The sequence below is a fragment of the Watersipora subatra genome, chromosome 11 (assembly GCF_963576615.1).
Source record: "Watersipora subatra chromosome 11, tzWatSuba1.1, whole genome shotgun sequence".
Classification (NCBI taxonomy): domain Eukaryota; kingdom Metazoa; phylum Bryozoa; class Gymnolaemata; order Cheilostomatida; family Watersiporidae; genus Watersipora; species Watersipora subatra.
The window spans coordinates 38,952,188-38,979,591 of record NC_088718.1 but is presented as its reverse complement, the minus strand read 5'-3'; the positions used below and the strand labels follow the sequence as shown (position 1 = coordinate 38,979,591).

The 27,404-nt window shown below is 36.0% G+C and overlaps 1 protein-coding gene across 1 annotated transcript in view; it reads right to left on the bottom strand.

Moving 5' to 3' along the window:
* Window positions 1-200: 200 nt before the first annotated feature.
* Window positions 201-27,404, bottom strand: part of LOC137408051 (fibrocystin-L-like) — a 40,417-nt gene continuing 13,213 nt past the window's right edge. Inside the window, exons 12-36 of the mRNA XM_068094440.1 lie at window positions 25,952-26,046; window positions 25,265-25,383; window positions 24,818-24,941; window positions 24,409-24,585; window positions 21,935-22,168; window positions 20,907-21,067; window positions 19,992-20,142; window positions 18,970-19,129; window positions 13,751-13,986; window positions 12,964-13,141; window positions 12,321-12,412; window positions 11,997-12,134; window positions 11,063-11,314; window positions 8,727-8,923; window positions 8,287-8,392; window positions 7,435-7,653; window positions 6,651-6,830; window positions 5,720-5,877; window positions 4,637-4,817; window positions 3,580-3,779; window positions 2,681-2,826; window positions 2,275-2,357; window positions 1,902-2,069; window positions 1,136-1,317; window positions 201-271 (exon numbers count right to left, since the gene is read on the bottom strand). Coding sequence (XP_067950541.1) covers window positions 224-271; window positions 1,136-1,317; window positions 1,902-2,069; window positions 2,275-2,357; window positions 2,681-2,826; window positions 3,580-3,779; window positions 4,637-4,817; window positions 5,720-5,877; window positions 6,651-6,830; window positions 7,435-7,653; window positions 8,287-8,392; window positions 8,727-8,923; window positions 11,063-11,314; window positions 11,997-12,134; window positions 12,321-12,412; window positions 12,964-13,141; window positions 13,751-13,986; window positions 18,970-19,129; window positions 19,992-20,142; window positions 20,907-21,067; window positions 21,935-22,168; window positions 24,409-24,585; window positions 24,818-24,941; window positions 25,265-25,383; window positions 25,952-26,046 — 3,985 coding nt within the window. The 3' untranslated portion in view covers window positions 201-223. The remainder of the gene's footprint in view (window positions 272-1,135; window positions 1,318-1,901; window positions 2,070-2,274; window positions 2,358-2,680; window positions 2,827-3,579; window positions 3,780-4,636; window positions 4,818-5,719; window positions 5,878-6,650; window positions 6,831-7,434; window positions 7,654-8,286; window positions 8,393-8,726; window positions 8,924-11,062; window positions 11,315-11,996; window positions 12,135-12,320; window positions 12,413-12,963; window positions 13,142-13,750; window positions 13,987-18,969; window positions 19,130-19,991; window positions 20,143-20,906; window positions 21,068-21,934; window positions 22,169-24,408; window positions 24,586-24,817; window positions 24,942-25,264; window positions 25,384-25,951; window positions 26,047-27,404) is intronic.

Below are 27,404 nucleotides of genomic sequence, written 5' to 3'. Positions count from 1 at the left end.
TTGGGCATTCTGACCCCTCTTGTGCTCACTTTTTCCAGCTCGATGCTGAATAAAAAGTGCAATCACTAATTGATGACTATAGTACACAAAAATGAAGTCTTGCCATAAAAACTTGAAGCAAAGCGCCTTTCTAATAAACAACAAGTTTCAAAATGATCAGGTCATGAGGCAGAAACTCTCCAATAATCTTGAAAATACTGCTGATGAGTGGATTAGTACAATATCAATAAGCGAAAGCAAAGCGACAGAGAATGCTTACCCCAGGGGTCGTCTACAATAAGAACACAGATGCTGATTTGACTAGTTTTCATCATTTTTATACCAGCACTCAGCTGTCAGAATGTTCACGTATGCACATAGTACATACGTGCATAGTATAGCACACAGTATCCACGTATGCACATAGTACATACGTGCATAGTATAGCACACAGTATCCACGTATGCACATAGTACATACGTGCATAGTATAGCACATAGTATGCACATCAGTCAACTAAGGTCAAGATGAACTTGCACAAATTTTTTAGCGAATTTTTTTTAATATAAATTTTTTTTTCTACTATTTGCGATTGTTTTTGATATTTAATGTGATCTGATTACCAGGATGTTTTAAGATTTAAGTCGATAAAACTTGATCGCTATTAAAACTCTCAGGTCAAGCGAAAGTGCAATTATAACACCTAAAATGGTTACAAAGAGACAGACAGACAGAATAGAGATGAGTAACTCTGCAACTTGAATACAATAGTTGATATCAACTATAGCGACAATAACAACTAGTGATGTCATTTTAAAAATTTCTTTTGAGTGTTTTAATCGTGATCAAGTTTCATTGATTTTACTCTTGAAATATCCTGACAATCAAATCACTTCAAACATCAAAAAAGATCGGAAAGGATAGAAAAATACCGACACTTTCTGATAGAATCTACGGAAATTTTGTGTGAGTTCATTTTAAAACGAGAATATGACATACGGATAAGTAAGACTGGATCATTCTAATATAAAGTAACAGAATACTACTAGAAATGAGAGAATACATGCGCATTTAGAGATTTGTCACTGTAATAAATATGCAAATCAATCCACCATTCAGAGAAATACCAAGCCTTGGCATCTAGTTAAAAACATACCGTGGTCATTCCATCGAGTCCTCCGTAGATAACATCATCCACCATCAGGTACTGGTCAAATGAGAGCTGCACATCTGGCAGCACCAATGACAACCCAGTACTGATAGCTTGCTCTATCGTGTCGACAACTGTGAGCATGGGCCCACTCTCACCACTAGCCCAGAATGTCACGTATATGCTTCCTGCAAAACAGCTCGTCTTGTCAGCTAACAGTACTGGTCAAGTTTTAAGATCATTTACAGTCTGTGTTTTCATTATTAATGGTATTATTAAAAGTATTGATAAAACACTGATAGGAAGTTTAAAAAAATAAGAAACTCATTCAAAAGGAACATGAACATGTATTCTTTTCTGTATCGGATACCAAATCATCTCGACAGACCGAGAGTCATTTTTAAACAGAACCAACTAGTTACTATAAAACTTATGACTCCCAAAACTATTAAATTTAAACTATATCTTATTGAGTAGAGTGTGCTCACACATCAGCTTTTTTAAAGTATAGAGAATTGTTCAGAGAGAGTATGCTGTATATATATTATTTTATATATATTAAGTGATAAAAGTTAGTTTGCAAATTATTAAAATCAGCAGTTTGAGTTGTAAAGGTGTGGAGACATGAATTATAAAGAGTTATTATTCGAAAAGGCATTTATTACATTATTATATTATATTGTATAAGTTTAAGAAATGGTAATACACAAATTATGTCAAACAAGAAATAACTAGGAAAAACAAGAGCTGTATTGGAAAGTGAAGGCCTTACCCGAGTAGACAGAGAAGTCATGGTATCTAGCAGTTGGGTCGGTAGATTGTAGGTAGTTGAAAACTGATGCTTCAATGAGATCTTCCATACCATCAGCATACATTACATAATCCAAGGGAGACCTCAATGTGAAGCTATAACTGACATCTTCATCTTGCATGGTCACATCTAGAAAGAGAAATGTCAGCCAGTAGTATCATTACTATTAGTGATAAGGCAAGGGAAACAAACATTTCGGCAGAAGGAAGACTGGAGGAAAGATAGCTGCTAATCCGAAAAACTTGTGTAAAACTGAGAAGTAGCAACAATTTCTCTTTGCTTTTTGTCCCTTCATCCAAACTGGACAAGAGTTTCAGAACAAAGTTTTACTTACTTGGCAGGACTTCAATGACGGAAGAACGTCCAGTGAGGGTGTAATCAGCAGGAGTCGAGACCACAGTTGCTTTGAGGAAAAACCTGCCATACAGAGTAGAAAAACCATCATGTAGATAAAGCACTCCACTAAGCCTGTCGCCACAAATTCGGTGTTTTGTACTAAACACTGAACAGTGTCTATAATTAATTAATTCTCCTTAGTGGTTTTTCCTGGCTATCAATTGGCTAGTAATTGGCTAGTAGCTAGCTAGCAGTTTGCTAATAACTGGCTAGTAGTTTGCTATAAGGTCCTAGTTAGCTAGCAAGTATCAATTTATGAAATAAAATAATTCTTAAGAACAAATCTAGCATTGCCAAGAAGCTGTGATAACAATGGTGGCTCAGCTTATGTAATTCTGCTTTACCTTCCAGCCATGTCTAGCGAAAGGTCAGTAAAGTTAGCTATGCCGGTAGCAAGATCAAAGTCAGCCTCTAAAGTTCCATTGAGCATAGCACCACTAGGAGACATCTCGGGCGAATAGATGGAAAGAGTAGCTCTCCAGGTGTGATCCTACGAATTTAAACAATGTAATCCTGCTTTATATGCGCATCAAGAAACTAACAAGCAGCAAAATATTTACTTGACTTGTATAAGTTAGACGATCATTTTAATAGAATCTCATGCATCTGGCATGTAGAAACAGGTCAGCTTCAACCCAAGCACTTTGCAGCAAATAGACACCGCCCTCTATGTAGACCCCGCCCATATGTAGACACCGCCCATATGTAGCCACCATCCATATGTAGACACTGCCCATATGTAGACACCGCCCATATGTAGACCCCGATCATATGTAAACCCCGCTCATATGTACACCCCACTCGCATGTAGAACCCGCCCATATGTAGACACCGCCCATATGTACCATCGACTCTTTAAATTTGAAACAATTCCCAAACAAGTGAATGGAAAAAGCAGCACACAAAAAATTATTTTATCTGTAGAGGTTGCACAGGAAAGGTTAATAAGAGAAAAGGTTACAGAGGAAAAGGTTATATAGGAGAAGGCTACATGAGAAAAGGTAAAGTAGGAAAGATATGACAGAGTTATATCAAATCAAGTATCTTTTGATATGTAAGCAAAAATGTATCACTGAAATGCAAAGCATTTTGCATTTAGTCAATAAAAGTCAAGTGATCACCGGCTGAATGAAATGACTTTTTCAAATTAATATTTAGCTCTTTTAAAACCAACTCCTCTTTTGGTTTTATGATCGTGTATTGATGATTTAGAGTTTCTCACAACATAGCCTTATATCCAAACCTTCCATGCAATATCCTCTAAGATCTCTAGAGAACTCAAGTCTCTGATGTCAACAACTGCATCGAAGAGCTCATCGATCATGACAGGCATGTCTTTGTCAGGCACGTAAGAGAATCCAGCAGTAAGCTCCGCCTCCCTTAATGCAATTGCTTCGCTGACAGCAGCATATGTGGCTTCAGATGGGTCAAAGATCTCAAAATCTGTAAAACAAAAGTAAAGAGTATTTTGCAGACAATTTGCTTAACCATTGAATCTGGCACACGCAAGTGTGGTATCTGGCACATATGAGTATGATATCTGGCACATATGAGTGTGATATTTGGCACATATGAATGTGATATCTGGCAGATATGAATGTGATATCAATGCAGTACAATGAGATGTGACATGAGTGTAAATACTTGAAAAAATTCTAAAAATCATTTTGCGTATGAAAAGTGACTGCCATGTTATATCACGAAAAGTAACAAAAAATTCTGCATCACTTTTCCTTTTCTACATCATTTAGCTTTAAAAACTTAGATGGCAGAAAAGGATGTCCTTGATGGATTACTAGACAGTAGCCTTCTGAAAAGTGCTATGAATTGCTAGCCAGTGAATGAGAGTTAGTAAATGGAGATGAGAGCTTGAAGTTGTATAAATCCAGATTCTCAAATAGTTTGCTAACTATCGCAAGGAAATTCAATACTAGCTTAACTTCTATATCAGACAAATAAATATGTAAATCTGTTAGTTAAATAACTCAGAAGGAGAGTAAGTCATCGGGTAGCTCGGTAAGGTAGGTAAGTATTGTAAGTCAGTAAAAAGGTAAACACATGTAAGTAAATTGGATGGTGAATAGGAGGGTAAGTAGTGAGTAAATAGGTAAATGTAAGTAAATAGGTGAGTAAAACAATCAGCAAAGAGATAAGCTCTATGATACACTAGCTGTTTTTTGACAACACGATCAAAGGTTTTGATAACAGGAATACCTGCTACACTTTGAGCTTGTCTATCAAGTCGATCAGAATAAAAAGAAACATTGCTAACATCAACTCTCCACCGTAAGAACACATACCAATGGTGTAACCGCTGCCGCTGTGTGAAATTCCGAGTGTCTCAAATGCACAGATCCCATTTTGGAAGCCACAGACTGTGTCTCCAATAAGTACGGCGTCTGAATGACCGCCGTTGATGTTGAGAACCGCCCTGATCTTCCACGGGTCTGCTCTCGAGCCCAGCACATCCACAAGATCTCCCTGATATAGCAGATGATTAGCAATGTATTAGCAAGCTTTTTTGGCCAACAATGATGCTCAAAGCGTGCAACAATAAATGAGCAAGGAACTTTTAGTTGTGGTTTTATAAAAATGATTGTTGACCCCATTAGCTCTTGCAAAATGTTTCTTGTATAGCTTTACTAGTACCCCAGCAGTCTAACTAGCCATGAGTGATCATCCGGTGCGCTGCTAAATCAAAGACATTAACTATCTGCACAACTATTCTAGCCGGCCAGGAGGTGGTTGATTAGAGCAAGAGTTAGAGTGCAAGTCGGTTAATCAAGCTGAATGTCCTGAGATCATTTCCCATACGATGCAATATTTTTTGTCACCTCCATCTGTGGCTTTGAACAGGTTGGCAAAAGTTTATTACTTTCTATTATTATTATTATTTTGCTATTATCATCACTAGTATTATTATTCTGGCTCCTAGTATGCTGGCGGTCCTTGCGCTACGAGAGATCATCCTGTGTAATAACTATGTGCACATTTATTCTGTGATGTTTCAACGTAGTAGTCTGCTTGGCTGCAAAGCTGGACATTCGAGTTCCAATCCTGTGCAGTGGATCTATTCCTAATCTCTAAGCAAGGCTTCGTACAGACGAATGCACCATTTTACTATGGCAAACTTTTCAATTTTCCATTATTCCTTCTCTATTACTTTGTTGGCAAAAATTGATCGACAAATTTTTCTCTGCTGATGCAAATTTAATTCGAAAAGAAAATGGTCTCTAAAAATTTGATGGTTCTTTAGTACATTAACTAGTAAATGACTGAATGAGTTCTAAACTGCTACCCAAACTATCACCAACCCACGATATTTGTTGCTAACATTCAAGGTTCCGCATGCTAAATAGAAATGTTTGGAGCACAAAACTTACGTTAGTGTCATACATCTCAAACTGTGGTTGTGTGGGGAACGGTTGTTGCTCTCTGTCTGCCTCGAGTTGGACAGAGTAGATCATCTCTGTTGGTATCTGAATGAGTGCTAACAATGAACTGCTATTGGACAGGGATGCCCAATCAGAGCTGGTTGAATCTACAATCCAACAACCAGCCAATAAAACATAATGCTAAAAGCTAGCAGCCAATTAGAACAAATAAACACATAATGAAACTATTTATGATCATAGCCTATATTTATAACAGAACCTTTTGTGCCTAAATTAAGGTAGTAAATTAGCAAAATATGTAAGTCAAACTGTTTGTATTGCAATATAGTAAGTATCCAGTACAAATAAAGGCAGAAAGATCTGGCCTACATGGAACACATGCTAGTAAAATATAGAACTTGTCTCCAGTAATCAATTTAGAATCCATTTAAAAATATCAGGAAGCTAAAGCCTTGCTATTACTGGCTAGAAATCTAAACACGCAGTCACTTTACTACCAGTACCAAAATATGTTACTAGTAATTTTCTAGTAGACTTGATTACGTATTTATAAATTCGCTGAGAAGCGCAAGTCCTGCAAAATCTCAGGGGCAACATTTCACACGCCACGGTTTACAACGAAAAGGTCATTTGCAGAACAGTGACTCATAACTTTGTAACCATGGCTAATGCAATTGCAAGTAGAGTAAAATAATTTAGTTTTCAAAGGTATCTACTGAAATAACTTGATAGGTTTCAAGTTATAGCAAGTGTTTTGATTGAAGCTGAGTGCATTATGTTTATTCATTAAAAACACGACTTATTTGAAGCGAGTGTATGGTATACCTTCCTACCTGCAGTGCTATCTCATACTTCCCTAACTGCAGTGCTATGTCATATTTTCCTACCTGCAGTGCTTTGTCATACAATGGATACTTACTCTCTGGAATAGGTAGGGGCTCTTGAACATCGATGCCTAGGATGCTGACATTAAGGGCATCTCCTAATGTTCCAAGCTGTACCGCATCGACCACTTGCCTGGTGAGATTCAGCAGTACATCTCTCGCAAGGTCACCAGAGTTGACATCATCTGTTCCCTGTCCATCTACTGGTGGATCACCTGACAAACGATAAACAGTATTTTTAAAAACTGAAAAAATCTAGGGTAAAGCCAATATGAGATTAGAGTAGCTTTATGATACAAAAGTTTAAAAGAAAACTGCATATGGCCATGAAATATTGAACATTTTCTACAAAACATTTTTTAGCAAATAATTTTCTGTAGAGCAAAGGAAATGCCTACGCATTTAGCCATGAATCTAATAACCTAAGCTATCTAATAACCTAGGCTATCTAATAACCTAGGCTATCTAATAACCTAGGCTATGCCACTTTAGTACCATATATTTAGCTATTAGATCATTTTTATCCTATATATATATTTGATTATATACCAAAAATGAGAATACGATATGGTCTTAATATATAATGTTAATGAGACTGCAATACAAAAACATATGTTCATCGGAATGATGATAATGTCTGACTACCCGTTTTAAAATGATATGGGAGTTGAAGCACAAGTTCATGACTTTACTAAACAAAGCGTCTGACAAGCTGTGTACACGGGCTAGTTTTATGGACCGCAATAAATTGTTTTTATTGCGGTTTAATTTAGTTTTGCATTATCAAATATGGAGACGCGCTTTGGCATCCTTACTCACCTATCTCAAGGTCAAGAGTAACCCCCTCTGTTTGACGTTTGCGTCGTCTGCTGGTCTCTCGTACAACATCCACAATTCTGATCTTATTTGCAGGGATTCCGAGGAAAACGGCAAGGTTGTTGACAATATTTTCGCCAAAGAAGTCATCAACCGTCATAGGAGGCAAAGAGAGAGAAACGATGACCACCTCTTTCATGATGATATCAACTTTGTCAGTACCTACAGGCAGCGGTAGTAAGACTCCATTGCGATTGGATAAAATAGTATCTCACCTTAAATCTAATTGGATGTAATTTTGTTACGGCGCAAATCTAATTAGATACAAAGTTGAAATTGAATTGAATATACAGTAGCTTAACTGAATAACTACAGTCAAACCTTTACACATGTTTATTTCAACAAAAAAACTTTCCAATATCTCGTATGATGTGAGATTTGAGCAAATGTTGGACTCTACCTGACTATATCTAACGTTTGAAACATTATGACTCGTAAAGGAAAGTGATGAGGCTATTTATTACTTTATGTATTTTGTGCTTTGAATTTGTAAAATTAAAATCGCTTCCCTTGGTCATGAAGACATATGCTATACGATATCATGAATCAATTAGTATTGTAAACACCTCATTGGCATGAAAGATTGTTGTTGACTCCATGAAAAAAACCGCTCACATTAATCTTCATAATCTTAATAATGAAAAAAGTAGCAATGAAAATTCTGCAAAATTAAAGAACAGCTAGTTCTAAAAACAACTAACACTCTATATAGCAAGGAACATAGGCTAGCATTAAGAATGGCACATCCTTCGATCCTGGGTTAGTAAACCTGAAAGGAAACAATACAATCCTTACTGCCAAGTATGAAGTACTGTAGCTGCCACTCCCTGTCAAAGTAGTTCTGTCCATGAGCATCTGTGTCCACATTTGGGATGTATTCTGATGGACTGGCACTCGATTCCTACGAAGTTGGAAAGAAATTAAAAAATAAACTGGCACTAGGCCACATTATGAACCAATGAATGAATCTCAAACATTATAAACCATTAAGAGTTCGTAAAAAACTTATTAGCCAATCACAAACAACAAAAATCTTTGTTAAGCGGAACATAATGATATAGGGATATATCGCTAACTTATCTAATGATATACAACAACTAAGGATGACCTACGGTTTTTGTTTAAATATTGTCATTGCCTCCTTAGCAAAACCAACAAACCATATATGAGTAAAAAGAGGATGATGTACAAATGAAAGGTTGACACATGTAAAACCATGGAATACAATAACTAACAAGAAGTTTGTAGTCGCCATCACTCTCAATTTCAGCATTCTTCGGATAGATATAAACATCATTAGCAAAAAGGTCAAGTCTCATTGGAGAGTGGTAGTAGACAGCCAGGTTTATCTTATGAGAGTTGTCTGCCTGCAGCATGTAAAACCGTGTGTGCTGCGGGTTGCTGCCTGTCATGTACAGATCGTATGTTTGTCCTGAAAACAAAAATGCAGGAGACTTAGAAACAGAAGATTCTCAAGCCAGTTTCCCCAAGATCGAATGCACTAAGGATTAGAGTTGTCTTCTCTCACCACTACGGAAGAAGACAACTGAACTTATACCCTTTAAACAGATAGGCATTTCTACAATGTTATTAATGATTAACTAGCTAAAGAGTAATGGCCTTTGGCATCGCAAATCGCAAAATATGAACATGGTGTCACTTACAGTGACACCATGTTCATATTTAATGTTTTATTATATATATAAAAATTGTTTCCTCACCCCGGTTAACCCGTATGGGTGGTATTTTCTGCTCTAACTCGGGTCTCCTATATATATATATACATATCCTATATGTATATATATATATCCTATATGTATATATATATATATATATATGTATATATATATCTACATACATATATATATATATGTATATATAAATGTATATATGTATATATACATATGTATATATATATGTATATATATATATATATATATATATATATATATATATATGTATATATATACACATATATGTATATATATATATATATATATATATGTATATGTATATATATATGTATATATATCTACATACATATATATATATGTATATATAAATGTATATATACATATATATATATATGTATATATATATAATAATAACACATTAGACATTTTAACGCAAGTCATTTGACAAATGCAGAAGCAGGAAACAGACCTATTGTGACCTTAAAAAAACACCAATCTGAAAGAAAGATAAATGACATTAACCTATTCCAGCACTCCAGTTAGTTATAACACTCCACACTTTTTAGAGCATAGAGTGGTGTTAGCAGTAGGCCTGACCACTTGTCTGGTACTGGTACACTGTATACAGATATATACATTGATACACTATGTATAGATATATATATCTTTATATAGATATATTTATATATACCCAGTGTATATCAAAGTATTTATACATAGCCTACATACATAGATGTATTTATCGATATAAGTACATAAATATACATGTATATAGAAATATTTATATACATATACACGCTTATTGGCAATGATTTTATTTCAAACAAAAACTTTTTTTTAAATTAGGCCATACAACAATTATGAAAATATATAATGCTACATAACAATATATAGTAAGACAAAGTAAATTACAAGAAAGGTACATGAAAATATATAATGCTACATAACAATATATAGTAAGACAAAGTAAATTACAAGAAAGGTACATGAAAATATATAATGCTACATAACAATATATAGTAAGACAAAGTAAATTACAAGAAAGGTACATGAAAATATATAATGCTACATAACAATATATAGTAAGACAAAGTAAATTACAAGAAAGGTACATGAAAATATATAATGCTACATAACAATATATAGTAAGACAAAGTAAATTACAAGAAAGGTACATGAAAATATATAATGCTACATAACAATATATAGTAAGACAAAGTAAATTACAAGAAAGGTACATGAAAATATATAATGCTACATAACAATATATAGTAAGACAAAGTAAATTACAAGAAAGGTACATGAAAATATATAATGCTACATAACAATATATAGTAAGACAAAGTAAATTACAAGAAAGGTACATGAAAATATATAATGCTACATAACAATATATAGTAAGACAAAGTAAATTACAAGAAAGGTACATGAAAATATATAATGCTACATAACAATATATAGTAAGACAAAGTAAATTACAAGAAAGGTACATGAAAATATATAATGCTACATAACAATATATAGTAAGACAAAGTAAATTACAAGAAAGGTACATGAAAATATATAATGCTACATAACAATATATAGTAAGACAAAGTAAATTACAAGAAAGGTACATGAAAATACAAATATTTGTGCAAGTCATCAAAAACTAACATAAAACATTTGCTACAAAACCCTTCTAGTTCAGCATAGGCACACTTTGTTTAACATAGCATGTGTTTTGTTCAAAAGGTCAAGGTCTGTATGTTTGTTAATTAACAAATAGACTAATCAAGTTGCCTCGGAATTGATTATTTGGTATAGGAGAGATAATTCCAAATATATCAACACAACAATCTCCCTCTCAGCAAATATCATGATCTGTAAAAGCTAACCTGTAGCAACGACTGCCCAGAAGGTAGAGATTCTCTTCTGACAAGTGTAGCCCGCGCACCAGCCATGGTCCTGGGGCCCATTAAGGAGATCGACGGTCTGGCCTGTGCGTGATTTTAGAGCGATGGGTGACAGCCTACGAACTTCCGTGTCTGCATCCATTGATTCAATAACAAGCAGCTTGTAGATTGTGTCGTGGCTCCTAAAAGCCTGCCATGAATCCATGTAGGCAATCGCGTTGTTTAGATAGATACCTACAAGAAGAGTTGAAATACTGGAGGATATAATTTGGTGTCACCCAAGTCTATTTTTCAACAAAGTGAACAGATGTATGAAATTATGAGAAGATAAATCCGGCTAGATGATGATTGCGTAGCCTCGTCGCTACTTAGGGTTTAAGTGCAATCAAGTTTTATTAAACTTTCTCGACTTTAATTTTGAAACACTCTAGCACTCAGATCACCTCAAACATCAAAATCGCTAGAAAATTATAAAAAAACCAAGACTTTTTGATAAAATCTAGTGAAAGTTTTGTGAAAGTTCATCTATAAATAAAAGGAAACAACCATCCGCTTGCATTGAGCTAATATCAATTTGTTTAAAGCCCACGTTGAGCTCAGTTTCACTATTTACGGCATCCGATGATGTAAACTTTCACACTGATTAATTTGGTATCAAAGTTTTTTATAGATCGTGTAGTTAAAAAGTCATGACAGTTTATACGTTTCCTTGTCAAATATTAGGTTTTACCAAATATTTAATTATGACTCTGTAAAAATGATTAATTTGGTAGCAAAAAAGTTAATAGTTTTGCATAATGATGTGAAAAAGCACTTTATCCATCCTTTTTGACCTCATGAGCTCATGAACTAATAGGGGACATTAAGCACCAAACTCCAGTGCAAATACTGACAAACCTTTTGATAGTATAAATACCTTTGTTGGGAGGTGGATTCATGCGCGTGGAGTTGGGATAGGTCAACATAGCCTTAGGAATCCTATAGTCACCTACTCCAAATCTCGGGTCCCCGTCCCACTCATTTGTTGCATCATCAACTATGAAGCCAGGATTACCTGGAAGGACAGTCAAAGCTACTTTGACACTGAACAGTACATTGATTATATAAATTATTATAATAATATACAGAATAAAAGTATAGAGCTTGATTCCAATAACTTTGAGTTACCACAAATAGCAGCAATCGTGTAAAAAAGAGCTATGTTTACACAAATGCTGCTCAAACGTTTGAGTATACGTACCAGATCCTAAGAATGAGCCATCAACATCTTCCATCAAAGCCTTTCTGTGACCATCACAAACCATGTCCACACAGTCAGATGGGTTTGCTTTTCTGCAATGGGATGTTAAGATTACAGCGGCCGTGCCACAGATTAACGACTACTGACACATGAAAACAAGTGGTAAAAACCACAGGAAAATAAACATGTGTTGTTTGATGAACAGGCACAGGTGCTTCATAAACTAGCATAAAAACTAAACAAGCCGACAAGTGCTAGATAAGCACGAACAGATGCTTTATAAAATAGCTGCAAGTATGTTAGAATCTGACGCAAGTATTTGACAAGTTGTCACAGGTGCTTCACAAAGTAGCAAAAGTACATTACAAGGTGAAACAAATGCTTGAAAAACTGGCACAAATGCTTTTTAAACTAATATAGGTACTTGACAAGCTTACATCGGTGACTTGAATACAGAGCATCTACATGTATTTTTCTTTACAATTTGATTTAGCAGTCAAAGGGAGTGAGTGATCAAGCTGATCATCAGTCATATATCAAAGATCACAGGCTAACAATGGAAGTATCTATACATTACAATGTCAAATGCCACAACAATCTTAGCACACTACAAATGCAATGACAGTTAGAGAAGTATGCATACCCAGGGTTGGCGTGATGATAAAAGACTAAAGAACCTGTGTCTACTGTTGGTTCTCGCTGTGTGCCGCTGATAATGACAAGATGGGCAAGATCATCAGCCGAAGGGTTCGTGCTTATTACATAGTCCCGGACTTGAGCACTGTTGCAGGTCCTTTCACCCATATTGGCTATGGTTATGCCTAAATACATATGCATACATGACTAATATTGACGCTTGTATGATACATTGAAATCTTGCTCATCAGTTTTACAGGATGACTACAGTTAAACAGCATGGTATTGTATACTTAGCAGAGAAGAATTATCAGAGATTGCCTCACAGTGGCAGCAGAAACCTGTAACAGAACTTACCTGTCATACGCCCCTATACCTTAGCATACCTGCCATATGCTCCTATATCTGAGTATATCTGCCATATGGCTCCGTATCTGAACACCCTGCCATATGCTCTTATACCTGAATACACCTACCATACGCTCCTATATCTGAATGTATCTTCTACATGCCTATGTTCCTGAAAATATCTGCCACATGCCCTCTGTACATGTCACATCCTCTGTGCTTGAATATACTTGTAGTAGTTATCATAAGCCTCTGTGCAGTAGTTACAGAGGCTTATGATAGTTATGAATAGTTACAGTAGTTGTCATAAGCCTCTGTACCTGAATAGACCTGCCATCTGCTCCTATACCTGAGCATACCTACCATATGCCCTTATATCTGAGCATACCTGCCATATGCCCTTATATCTGAGCATACCTGCCAAATGTTCCTGTATCTAAGCCTACCTGACATATGCTGGACACCATCAATGGCTGGGTAACTCATACGGCCTTTGAATGGGTGGGTGGGTAGACCATTTGGACCACTGTCTGCATTAGGGAATGAGAAACCAACCAAGCCACCATCGATTCTCCAAGATCGAGCAAGACTAGACAGTTCCCAGTTTGTACCAGTAGGCTTCACATCTGTGCTGCAGTCGAAGAACTCTGTTGCTCCAGAAACATAGCCTACAGCGATGAAACTGTCTTCATTAGAATGACCAGAACAAGAAGCAAAAGTACATTCAGCAAAGATTTTGAGGAGGAGTCTAAGGAGCCAAATCAGACAAGTTCACTCGATTATGTATTATAGTGAAAGGGTACTGGCACTTGTTTACGTATTATAGTGAAAGGCTACTGGCACTTGTTTATGTATTATAGTGTAAGGGTACCGGCACTTGTTTATGTATTATAGTGAAAGGGTACTGGTGCTTGTTTACGTATTATAGTGAAAGGCTACTGGCACTTGTTTATGTATTATAGTGAAAGGGTACTGGTGCTTGTTTACGTATTATAGTGAAAGGCTACTGGCACTTGTTTATGTATTATAGTGAAAGGGTACCGGCGCTTGTTTACGTATTATAGTGAAAGGGTACCGGCGCTTGTTTACGTATTATAGTGAAAGGCTACTGGCACTTGTTTATGTATTATAGTGAAAGGGTACTGGTGCTTGTTTATGTATTATAGTGAAAGGCTACCGGCGCTTGTTTATGTATTATAGTGAAAGGCTACCGGAGTTGTTTATGTATTATAGTGAAAGGGTACTGGCGCTTGTTTATGTATTATAGTGAAAGGCTACTGGCACTTGTTTATGTATTATAGTGAAAGGGTACCGGCGCTTGTTTACGTATTATAGTGAAAGGCTACTGGCACTTGTTTATGTATTATAGTGAAAGGGTACTGGTGCTTGTTTATGTATTATAGTGAAAGGCTACCGGCGCTTGTTTATGTATAATAGTGAAAGGCTACCGGAGTTGTTTATGTATTATAGTGAAAGGGTACCGGCGCTTGTTTATATTTATACTAAAGATAACATTCCTTGACTTCTTCTATTCAACTGTGTACTTGCGCAAGTTCTTTTATTGCTGATGCAAAATAGTTTCCAAACCACGGGGTAGAACAGTATAACTGTATATATATTGCATCTTACATCTCTGACTGACTCTGCTACATATTTCCTCCCAATCTAAATTGAGGCTTTTTTATATATGATAAAGGTCGCAGATGTTGGCCGATATTAGCAAATGCCTGCCGATTCAGCAGACACTAAGAATTCCATATATGAGTCATAACACTTACTGAACATTCATTAACCCATAAAAAGATTAGTTTAATAAAAGAAAAATAGGTTCATTAAATAAAAAGTGATTTAATAAAATTACCTAAAAAGAATAATATAAATAATAATAATGACATGCTTCTGTCATGTAGTGACAATGCTTGGAAGTGTTCTCTAGTAGAGAAACACACCACCAGGACTAGGTTTTTATAAGCTATCTTGGGTGGTCGTAACACTTATCAAGGGCTTCTTCTGGAACTGTCAGATTAACCCATAGATATATAAACCTAGATTGGCCAATAATAGCTATTCCCATCGGTTGCCTTGTCAGACTTAAATAGCATGGCGTAACATCATTGTATTGTATTTCACGCTTGACTGCACTGTCATTAAAAATGGAGCTAATGAAGAGAATTTGACAAAATCACATTTATTTTCACATAAAAACCTTCATGGATACATAATCCAGTAAACTAAAGCAATTCTGTGATAATATCTGATAACCACCATATATTAAAACTATAAAAGCTATGAATTGTTGCGAACAAATCATGAGCCATCAGGGATTTATTTGCCACCCTCTCCTATCCCCATTCTTTTTTTCCCCTTCTTCAAAGAAGAAGTGAGATGGGGAAAAGAGAGAAGGGAGAAAAGAAGGGGGGGGCAAATAGCCTACCCACTCAAAGAGCCAGACCCTGGCTAGGTAAATATACTAATATCATGCTGAACTAAACATGACTAAATATGATGAGTATGCAAGTATGTCTTAAGTAAAAAATGAAACAGAATGATTATTTTACAGCTGGCTATGTAGCTGGCAAGGTCAGCAAAGCTGAAATGTAATGATTGTATCACTAGCATCGTGGGTGTTACCAACTATGATGTAAACCAAGCAAAAAATTCCCTAACCACAGTTAAGAATCGTGGCGGCTTGACTTTGTCTTCGCCTGCGGTGATTGAGGTTTGCAACCACAGTGAGACAGCGACGAGAGTGTTGCTTAGTAGTGCTGGATTGGTGAAAAACTTTCCCAGGCTAGCACTATTTGTCACCATGGAGAAGTTGCTGAGGTTCAACCCAATGCTATTGTTTAAAGGTTGACTTGCAATAAAATTCACATTATAGTTATTTGGTATCAAAAGATTCACCATGTCTTACTCTGTTGTGTTGTAGGTGGAAAATCTGTGGAAATGTGATTACAAGCTCTTAAAAGCTCAAAAACGAACAGTTAATCGCAGCCATACGAGACCGGCGTAGTTTGGATTCGCTTTCCAACACGGCTCAAATGGGACATAGTTGTTACAGGATGATTTCTGTTTACACTTTCATGCAACCTCATTCGTCGAAATATTTTTACAAATATACTTCACGCATTTAATAAAACTATGTCTATTGTTCTTACGCGTCTGTTTTATCGCCATTGTAATGCTGTCACTTTTAGCACTGATATCTTATAACTTACCGTAAAAAAACAGTTAAACTTTTTAACCTTAGCTCGAAAGAGTACAGATCATTATCTGATAATCATGACGAGCCTGTTGGCCACCTGTGATAATCGAAAAGTGCTGCAAAAATTATTTTCGAATTATTGGGTCACGTGATCAGATTACGACTTGACGATTGAATAATGCCGAAACAAACCTGTAAAGTAGCGAGCATCTATATTTGATACGGGGTATTCGATAAAACCCGAAGTGTTTGTCATAAACTAGTGATACGATAAGTTTTATATTTAGCTTTTTATTGGCTTTTCAATTCACGTGAGAACATCGTGTGACAAGACGATAACCAAACTGTAATGACTACGTCAGAGAAATAAACAGATTACAATCTACGACGGCTTTTCGTTTTTGAGCTTTTAAATGCTTGTAATCACATTTCCACGTATTTGGCACCTACAACACAACATAGTAAAACATGGTGAATCTTTTGATACCAAATAACTGTAATTTGAATTTTGTTGCAAGTCAACCTTTAAGCTAAAAAGAAGGGTCCATCTCAATACAATTGAGGCATTTACAACGAGGGCATCCTGAGGAACTTAAAAGCCCGTCTAAGAACCTTCAATCCAGCAAACTTATTTTATTTTTAGTTTCTTTCACTAATACCAGAAGTTTTAGAGAAGTGATGGATTTTTGCTGGGTTATCTATTTCTATATTTGTAAAGTATTTCTTAACTAATCTTTTGTTGATTATAGTAGCAGTTGGAAATAATATCTGTAATAAAAACACTAGCCAAATCATGCCATTAATCTATCACCCATTGAATAGCATTGATCCACCAATGTCCAGCCATAAGTTGTAGATTGCATCTATAAACCAAGCCACAAAATATAATGATTGGTGTGATAATGGTTTCTTTTATCTTAGTTTATTGATGTCACAACATTAGGCTGTAATAGAACTATCTCTTAACCTTAAATGAATAAAAAATCGCCGCCGTGCTGACCCGGGTCCGACACAATCTTGGCCCTCATTACTGACCCTGAATCTGGTCCGACCCTGCATTCCTTAGTCTCGTTCCAGTTCTAGCTAAGAAAGCCATTGATTCCATTTCCCTCGTCAGATCAAAACTTCACAGGCTCATCATATTTAGTCATGTTTAGTTCAACATGATATTAGTCTTTTACCTAGCCAGGGTCTGGCTCTTCGGGTGAGTGGGCTATTTGTCCCCCTCTCTTTTCTCTCTTCTCTCTTTTCCCCTTCTCACTTCTTCTTTGGAGAAGGGGAGAAGAGAGAATGGGGATAGGAGAGGGTGGCAAATAAAGCCCTTATAGCTCATGATTTGTGTGCAACGTTTCATAGCTTTTATACTTTTAATTTATGGTGGTTATCAGATATTATCACAGAATTGCTTTAGTTTACTTGATTATGTATACAAGAAGGTTTTTATGTGAAAATAAATGTGATTTTGCCAAATTCTCATCATTAGCTCCATTGTTAACGATAGTGCAGTCAAGCGTGAGGTACAATACAATGACGTTACGTCATGCTATTTAAGTCTGACAGGCTTTTTCCCTATTGGTCAATCTAGGTTTATTATATATTTATGGGTTAACATGAATGGATACATATTTGCAACACGTCTTGTTTGACAGAGCCAGGTAGCCATTTCACTTGTCTAATGTGCGAAGGACAGAGGTGGATTTTTAATGTGCCCACGTTGTCAGTGTGGTACACGGAGCCTCCAAATTAAGGTCTAGATCCGAAAGATCCAGCAATTTAGGGTTGAAAGCTTGCTGAGAGCTTTTTGTCAGATTGGCATTAAGCAGGGCTCGAACCACCAACCCCATGGTTGACATTCAAAGATGATACCACTAAGCCACCCTGACACCCAATTAAAAATAATAGTATAATCAATAGCTTAATTAAAACACTAAAACATATGACTAACTAAAATCCTGGACAGTAGTGATTAAGAATTATTACACATAAATATATAAAAAAATAGGCAGCGACTATAGTATTTACAAACAGACCTGCCAAAAATGAATGAAACACAGCTAAAAGTCTTTGACTATGTCTCCTTTGGGTCTCATTGGCAGTTTCATAGCTAGTGTAGATCACCACAGTTGAATAATGACACTTTGTTGAATTCATATTTAAATAATAAACTTAAAAATAAATAAATAAAATGTAACTTTGACAGCGTAAGTACTTCATCAATCATAGTGAGTTTTTGGTTACTCACTGATTACCGCCATCTCATATCGAAACTGCTTGGAATTATTAAAAAGGCAATATGAACTATAGCCACACAAATTAAAAGCTAAATTTTACAATTTTTAATTACAAACTATCTCCCATCAAGTCAAAGAACATATTTTCGATTAATTATTTTCTTACACATTTTGAAATAGTAATAATAGATGGGATTTAATGATAAAATACTTGCCATTGTTGACATACACCGACTTTGTCTTTTTGATATGCGAAAGAGATCCAGGGCTATACGTATTCGTCCACACACCGAGACCATTCTCAATGAGCACATTGTCATTAAGGTTTATTCTGTCTCCAGGTGTCTGAATGAAGATTCCAAAGTCGTAGGCTTTCCATGATAAATAATCTACAGAAATAGTAAAGCTGAATGATTTGAACTGAAACTAGTTAAAGCCAGTTATAACTACTTACAACCAGCTGAGATTGGTTCTAACTGGTTTCTTAAAATCAATCTTATGATGATTCTCAAATCTTTTTATGATAGGTACCCTACAGTAGTAAAGCTGAATGGTTTTTACTATAACTAGCTATAACCAGTGACAACCAGTTGAAATTGATTCTGACTGGTTTTTTAAAATCGATTTGATGATATATTAAAATGATGACAATGGTGATGGGGATGGTACGTACTTGTTTCAGAGATAATACACTATACCGTACTTTTCGGACTATAAACCACACCCCTATATAAGCTGCATCTGCTTTATTTTCCAAAAAAAATAATAAAACAATACATAGGCCGCACCTTTGTATAGGCTGCAGAACTCAAGACAGTGCTTTTTAACGCGGCACCAACATTGCTGTTTAAAACGAAACAGTGCCTAATGGCACTGTTTCGTATTAACCGACGCTTTTTAACCTAGTGCCTAACGGAACAGTCAGGCATTGTTTCGTTTTTTTTTCACCGTTAGAGGCGCACTAACCAGAGATTGTGGTTAATGCGCCCTAGCAGTGAAAAAAAAACTACAGAATAGCCGCACCCTTACATAGGCCGCATGGCTCAAATCGTCAGAAAATGTAGCGGCTAATAGTCCGAAAAGTACGGTAAGTGAAAATAGCTCTGTTCATACATTTGCTTTAAAATATGAAGCAAAACCTTTACTTGCCACATTATTTTGAGTAAAACAATGTTTTAAGTAGGAACAAGTGACTCAAAACAGCAACGCCAATACTGCCTAGTATTACTCTGTCTTCTCTTGAATACTTACTAGAGACCTGGAAACACTCTGTACTGATTTCATCACCCTCCCACATCATCACACCAAACATGGCGGCATGGGCGCGATTGCCGGTGTAGCGTGGTTCATCTCCGCACAATTCTCCCCGCACCCTGAAACCAGCCCTCTCTGAGCCAGCCGCCTAGAAAGAAACATTGTAAGTGTAGGCTACGGACTGAAGAAAAACAACTACCATCTCAAACGGAAAGGATGAACATCTCACATGCGCACCAAGAGTAGGCCTACAGGTTTTAGTGAACAAATTTAAAACGCGCGATAGGGAGCCAATCAAAAATGAAAGTTTTACACATTTATAAGCAGACGTCACAAGCAATTCAAAGAATCTTTGCTGTAAAAAATCTAAAATTTTAGAAAATAATTGAGAACAAGAAAGAATCCAGAAGTCAGCTGATGCAACTCTATTTTGTGGGAACAGCTGGAAGCAAGTCATTTAAATCCTCACTTTTTGCACACGACTCACACTGTCGAAGCATATGCTAACCTAACCCTGGTAGTGATTCTGGCTAACAAAACCAGCAGGAACTGATTATAATTGCATGAATTTCCTTTAACCCTAAACTGCTCAACAAAGTATATATATCAAAAAAACCTACAAAAAAGCTCAAAAAATTTAGTTCAATATTTTCTACTTGTTGCAAACCTCGTTAGGTGCTGGCTGAAGATTAACTAATTTGCGGTAGATGCCTTCTCTGTCACACTGGTTGGTGGAGAGTGGAAGAGAATGTTAGTATAGTGAGATCGCTACTAGTCTGTGTATGAGAGGAGAGACTACAATCCTGCTGTGAAAGCTACGCATAACAGTCTCATACTCTATCTAGCTTGTGCGGGAGTTCTTGTTGGGTGAGAAAATGCGGTCATTACAGTTTTTATACAGAAATCACTCACGATATTGTCCCTGAAGTCAATGTTTCCGGCTCCCACCATCTCGAACGAAGCTTCATAATGTACATTTTTGGATTCGCTTCGACCTCCATAAGCGCCAGTCCAGAGGTTCAAAGCAATCAAATTACCCTCAATCACGTGGTCATTACCATACACAACCATTCCTACCAAGTATAGTGACAGTGAATTAGAATGAAGAGGAATATAAATCCGATATCAACTTCATCAAAATTGGTAGATAAAAATGTATTTATTTTTTTGCCCCAAAAAGTAATCAATATAAAAATCAAAAAAGAATTTGCCACTCTACTTTTTTACGGAGTAAAGCTAAAGACTAAGATTGAATAGAATTTAAATTCTTCATTAAGTAAGACAATTGTGAAAAGATATCTAATAAAAATCATCGACGAAGGATCCAAGTGCACAATAGCTTGGCCAATCTGGGTGTAGAGCTCACAATACCTTTGCTAATCGGGGTGCAAAACTCACAATAGCTTTGCCAATCGGAGTGCAGAGCTCACAATAGCTTGGCCAATCGGATGTAGAGCCCAGTTGACAGGCAGTGAGCATATTCAAGATTGTTGCTTCAACAATTTTTTTTCTTATACATTCAAAATATTTATTAAATTAATAAATAGAATTTAATATTAAAATACTAGGCTTCAGCCTTAAAACCTCTTTATCAAGTTTGCATTGTACCACCACAATATATTAATATATTGCCATAAGGCATTTTATGTTAGATATAATAACAATCTGTGTTTCAGTTATTGTTTTGCTGTAATGCATATAGGTGTATAATACATTTTACCCAGACTAGATAAACAGCAGCACAAAAAAAGCAGTTTTTGTCCGTAAAAAAGCATCAGAGGATAACCATTCTCTTTGCAAGAATAAAAATTGCTTTTTATTTCTGAATAACACTGTAAGCAGCCCATCCTCACTTAGAGGCTTTGTAAGAAAATCCATCTTTGACACAACAAAACAAAAACCAAAAAGAAACATCCAATTGTAAACAAATGCACACTCACCTCCACCTACAACTTGATACATGGTGTTATGCTGCACTCTTACGCCTGAGCATCCAAAGAGACCGATGGCTGGAGAAAATCCAGTATCAAATGAATTTCCCTTCAACCAAGAAGGCTTGATGTTGCTCGTCTCTCCTGTTTGCACATAGGCTATGGCGTAGCGAGGATCGAATGCTTCAGAGTAGCCCAGCTGACCCATATGTTTGAACTGTGTGTATGACACTCTGGCCCATCCTGTGCAAAGACATTGCGTTAATATAATTTAAATATATCTTCTGCTCATTCAACTAAGCTGTACTTAATAGTACGGAATTGTATATCCTCCTGTTACTCGGTAATCAACACATAAAAAAGAAGACACTGCTTGTTGATTTGTATTGAGCTAGAAGGAATTCTACATTTGAATCCTCTACATTCGAAAGTGCTGTATACGGGAGTGATGCGTGTTGGTCTAAAATTTTAATTGCACTGTTCATAATTTCGTAAGAGTTATACACTGTTTCCATCGCGCGGATGCTGTGAATTTGGAGTTGTGCACCCGTTCAACTATTGCGCAATATACTCAGGTACAATAACAAAATATACTCCAGGAGCTCCATTTGTTGAAAGAAAGGTAGGTGTTTTTATGGGCATTCGCACGTCGTAAATTAACGGTTGTGTTTTGTTAGAAACGATAACGATTTCTATGCCAGTGATTATAGTGATGAATTCAGAACTGCTGAAATGTAGTTCTGAATTAGAATGAAACTACTAAAACTACGGACTGACTGAATTGTAGAAAAGGTTTAAAATACATGTAGAATTGTTTACACAGCCTTATTTATTGCGCATCATTCGCAAGTGCCGATTCCGTCTTTCACAAGCATGAACTGTTCGGTAAAAATTTGCAAGCAATAAAACCCGCTTGATTTATTTATTTGTGTATTTTTGCTGCTTCCATTTTGTGGATGACTTGTAGATTAACCTCGTCATGGAAACATAATGGAAGCGGGTTTAGCTATGAACAGTGCTGTGGTCAATATTGCGAACTAACATTGCATTAACTTACTCATTAAATTAATAGCTAGCAACTTAATTTAATACAATTTAATTTAAGGACTTGCTGACAGTGAGTGTGCAAATGTCTCTACTGCACATGGCTCTTTCACACTGTATCGTTGTGTCAAGGTTGTCCTCTAGGTTATTATTAGCCAACTATGTTCATGAAAAACCAATAGCGTCACCTAGGTAACGTGGATTTAACAGAAAAAATTCCAGTTGTCAAAATTTCCCAATATTCCGGTGATCGCCCATGAAAGCTAGTGCAATTCGATCCACTTCGGCAATGATGTTTGACTGTCACAGATTGCATGACCAATATTTCCTTCCATGACAGTTGCTGCGGGATTAGTAATTTAACGTTTCAGCAACTAATTTGGTAATGATGGCGAAAACTAATTGCTAATGGAAGTACAGATGGGTTTTTGATAGTATTAATAATGTTATCAGAGACAATCACAGATGTACTGTGGGATTAGTGTCAATATACAGTGATGTAGCGTGTACCAGCCATTAGAGTGAGATCCAATTGACAACGTAACTATCATTTCATCACTTTGCATAGAGTATCACAAAAAGGATAAAGCCAAATTTTGGGTGTGCATTGACTTCCTAGTTGCTCATGGCATATTTTGAATAATTGGAATGTCAAAGTCAATTCCTATGTCAAAGTAAATCAGCAATAATCCCACAATACTTCAGTAATCGCCTGCGGTAACAATGTTCAAACTACCACAAAACTATCTGCGTTTACATCAGTGAATTTTCCATACATAATGTTTTTATTATCGTTTTGTTAATATTTTTTCATTTCATTATAAGAATCGTTACGCTCTCATGCAATCGCTGAAATACTAGACCCGCAGCAACTATCACGAAAGGAAATATCGATCAAGCAATCTGTGACGTAGCTGAAGAGGTGTGCGTTGCGCAAGAGTATCGTTGATGCACTGTGAAATATTAAGAAATTTTGAAAGCCGCAATGTTTTTCAACATATCTGTGTTGCCTCTGTGATGTCATCATTTAAGCGTTCACATGCGCTACGAATAATCATCGAGAGGACAACCCTGACATACCGGGTGTGTCAGGCTTAAATGTAGATAGGTTAGGAGGCATCAAGCCATCTGAGCTTGACAAGCAACTTAGTAAATAACAATTCAGCCTGCTAAAATATTGTATTGTTGTTGAGTGAGTAAGAGTTGCTAAAACCTAATCTGATGCTAAAGCAGGTTTCAAGCAAAGTGGAGGCAACTCTAAATATACTTTATACATAGACATAAAATTTGTCTACTCTTGTGAACTAGTGTAAGCTATACAACCACTGAATTTACTAACATTGCCTACAATGAAGAATACACCCTATAGTAACCATAGCAACTCAGATATAATAACAAAATATACTCTAGGAGCTCCATTTGTTGAAAGAAAGACTCACCAACTAAAAGCACGTCATCCTCTGAGACATTCGAGCTTACAAGAATTCGACCGCCAAAGCCAAGCCTCTCCATGTCTGCATGATCACCACCACGCACCACGACATTCCGCGTGAGCAGAGCCACCTCAGATGCCAAGCTGTAAGATGTTTCACCAGACGCTTGGCTAAGTGTCTCTCCTGTGAAGGTTACAAAGTTCAAGATTAACTGAACAAATAACGATGCATACCACTAATCAACACAAGTAAATGCCAAACTATTTCAAAGTTTCTTTTAATATAAAGACATTTGTATTAAAATGTTTACCAACCCTAAAAACGATGGGAATTGTAGGAATTGTGCTTTTTTGTGGTAAGTTAGAAAGTGCACTTTAAAAACTTATATTTGAATTGAACTGGAAAAACTTCTTACCAAGATGTTTGTACATAAGTACAGGGGTGATAGAAATCTCTTTTCCATTCACAGCTGTGATGGTAACAACCTCAGTCTCTTGAGCATCGTACGATGTAGCTGTCAGCATGATGCTCTCTCCTGCCTACATTTTAAATCATTTGGAACTGAGCCTTTGGAACCTGTTTTAACCATTATGGTAACATGCAGCATCCCTTTTAAAGTTGTCTGCTCTTTAGGTGAGACTAACTGTAAATTCAAACTTATTCTCGAAATCTCTGAAGTCTTAACCATTATAGTGTACTAGAGGGCACATAAGGTAGTTTTGCCATAAATAACAAAAAATGATCGCATATACATTTAGCAGGTCAATGAGTTTGCGTAAAACTCTGATCGTGGCCACAGATTACGCAGAGAGCTAATAAAACTACACATTTTCTATGCTATCAAAATATCATGACACCTTACCTCCCAGTCAGTTTCCTGTCTCAGCATAATAGTGGAAGCACCTGCTTGGGCTGTCTTACTCAAGGTAGTAATCAAAGTTTCTCTCTGTTTTCCATGCAGATCAAGGCCACCGGAAACGGCTGAAGCAAACAAAATCTTTTGCATTTTTTCTGACCGTCCGTGAACCGGACTTGGGCAGCAGTATGCAAAACATGGCATGTTCTGGAAATACCATTTTGGTTATTGACCAAATTTGTGATTTTATTTAAGGATCATATAAAATAAAAGGTATTGTCCATGTAAGTTAAGTTAACCTTAACATGTTAGTTATTTTATGTCATGTTAATATGTAAGCTAACCTCTTCTGATTAGCAATTTCAAATCTTCGTTGCACAAATTTTTGTTCTTGTGTTTATGAAACCACAAGATTATATCTCTCTTTTTATGACATCACATGTAAAACATTTTTCTATAAAAAATTGTGTGGACTGATTGTGTGGACTGCCTAATGAAAGTATATATATATATATATATATATATATATATATATATATATATATATATATATATATATATATATATATATGTCTCTACTGCAAATGTCTATATACATATATATATATATATATATATATATATACATACTTTTATATACATTTTTTTTACTAATACAGACCATAGGTCAGTATCTGCTGATCAAACACTTACCAATAACCTTTTGGCCGACCGTGGCTCCGCTGGTTTGTTGATAGTTTTCCGAGTATTGGTCTCCATTTAGAATTATCTCCACATTGCCCCGATACCTAAATAGTGAGGAAAGCTCAAATTAATCTACTTTAAAACAGATAACAAAGTCTTACAGCATATTTAAAGATGAATTTACCCATAATTTTAGTTGATTTTATAAGAAAGGATTGGTATTTCTCTATCATTTGCGACTATTTTTGATGTTTGAAGTAATATTATTGCCAGGATGTTTTAAGATTAAAATCGACAAAACTTGATCGTGATTAAAACGCTAAAATTAAGCGAAAGTGTGTTTATTATGACTATACACGTAGTTGTAAAGAGACAGACAGAATAGAAAGACGTAACACTGCAATGTGAACGCACAAGCGAATAGCTGATGTCAACTATAGCAACAATAACAATTAGTGATGTCATTTTGCATGTATTTTTCTTCTGACAATTTTAACCGAGATCAAATTTGTCAGTTTTAATCTTGAAATGTCCTGGAAGTCAGATCAGATCAATCTTCAAAAATAATCGCAAGCGATAGAAAAGTATCGATACTTTGCGATAAAAGCCACTAAAGCTTTGTGTAAGTATTTTTTATTTTGTTTCTGGCAGTAGTAATGAAGAAAGCTGTTATAAGTAAATTTGTATGACTCAAACAAATTAATATGTTTTTAATAATGACAGACTATCACTAACTTATCATTACTCATGGTTTTTCTTGAATTATTGCGCATTGTGAGATTCTCAGATAAGTCGATAAAGGGCAAAAAATAACTATGTGAACCGTTATTGTAAATCAATGGAATGCAAACAATTAGCACAGGTGGTAGCGTGTCTGGCTGCCAAAACAAATGTTGCAAGTTCAAATCCTGTAAGATACAATGTTTTCTTGACATGCACCCGTGGCTTCTGGCTCCTGGCTCTTATGATAGTAAAGACGTTCAATTCGTTGTCAGTGATCATGAACAGATTTCATCTTTCACTTACTTCGCACCTTCAGATAATTTTATCATGAAAAGCAATAAAAATGTTTATGTTTGAACAATCTAGTGAGTTCCCTATGCAAAAACGACATTATTAGCACTAGATTGACTACAACTTAACCTGTCTTGGCAAACATGTGTTTTTGCGGAGTTTTCCTCCGCTCAACGGGAGAAAACTCCGCAAAAACAACATCAACAGCACTAGAACCTTAATTAATTAAAACTATATGTTACTTGTTGAGTCTACTAATCTATGGACAACGAAAGGTTGTGGGATTATTATTCAAGGACAGTACTATTTAACGCGCCTGCAATGTACAGTATATGCTGGATAAAAGTTTTCAAGCAATAGATTCCGATTTCTGAGTAACTATTAATCTTGAGTATAATAAAAACTATGTGCTTCTGTTCAAAGCTACGGTTGATCGTTAAGAAAATAG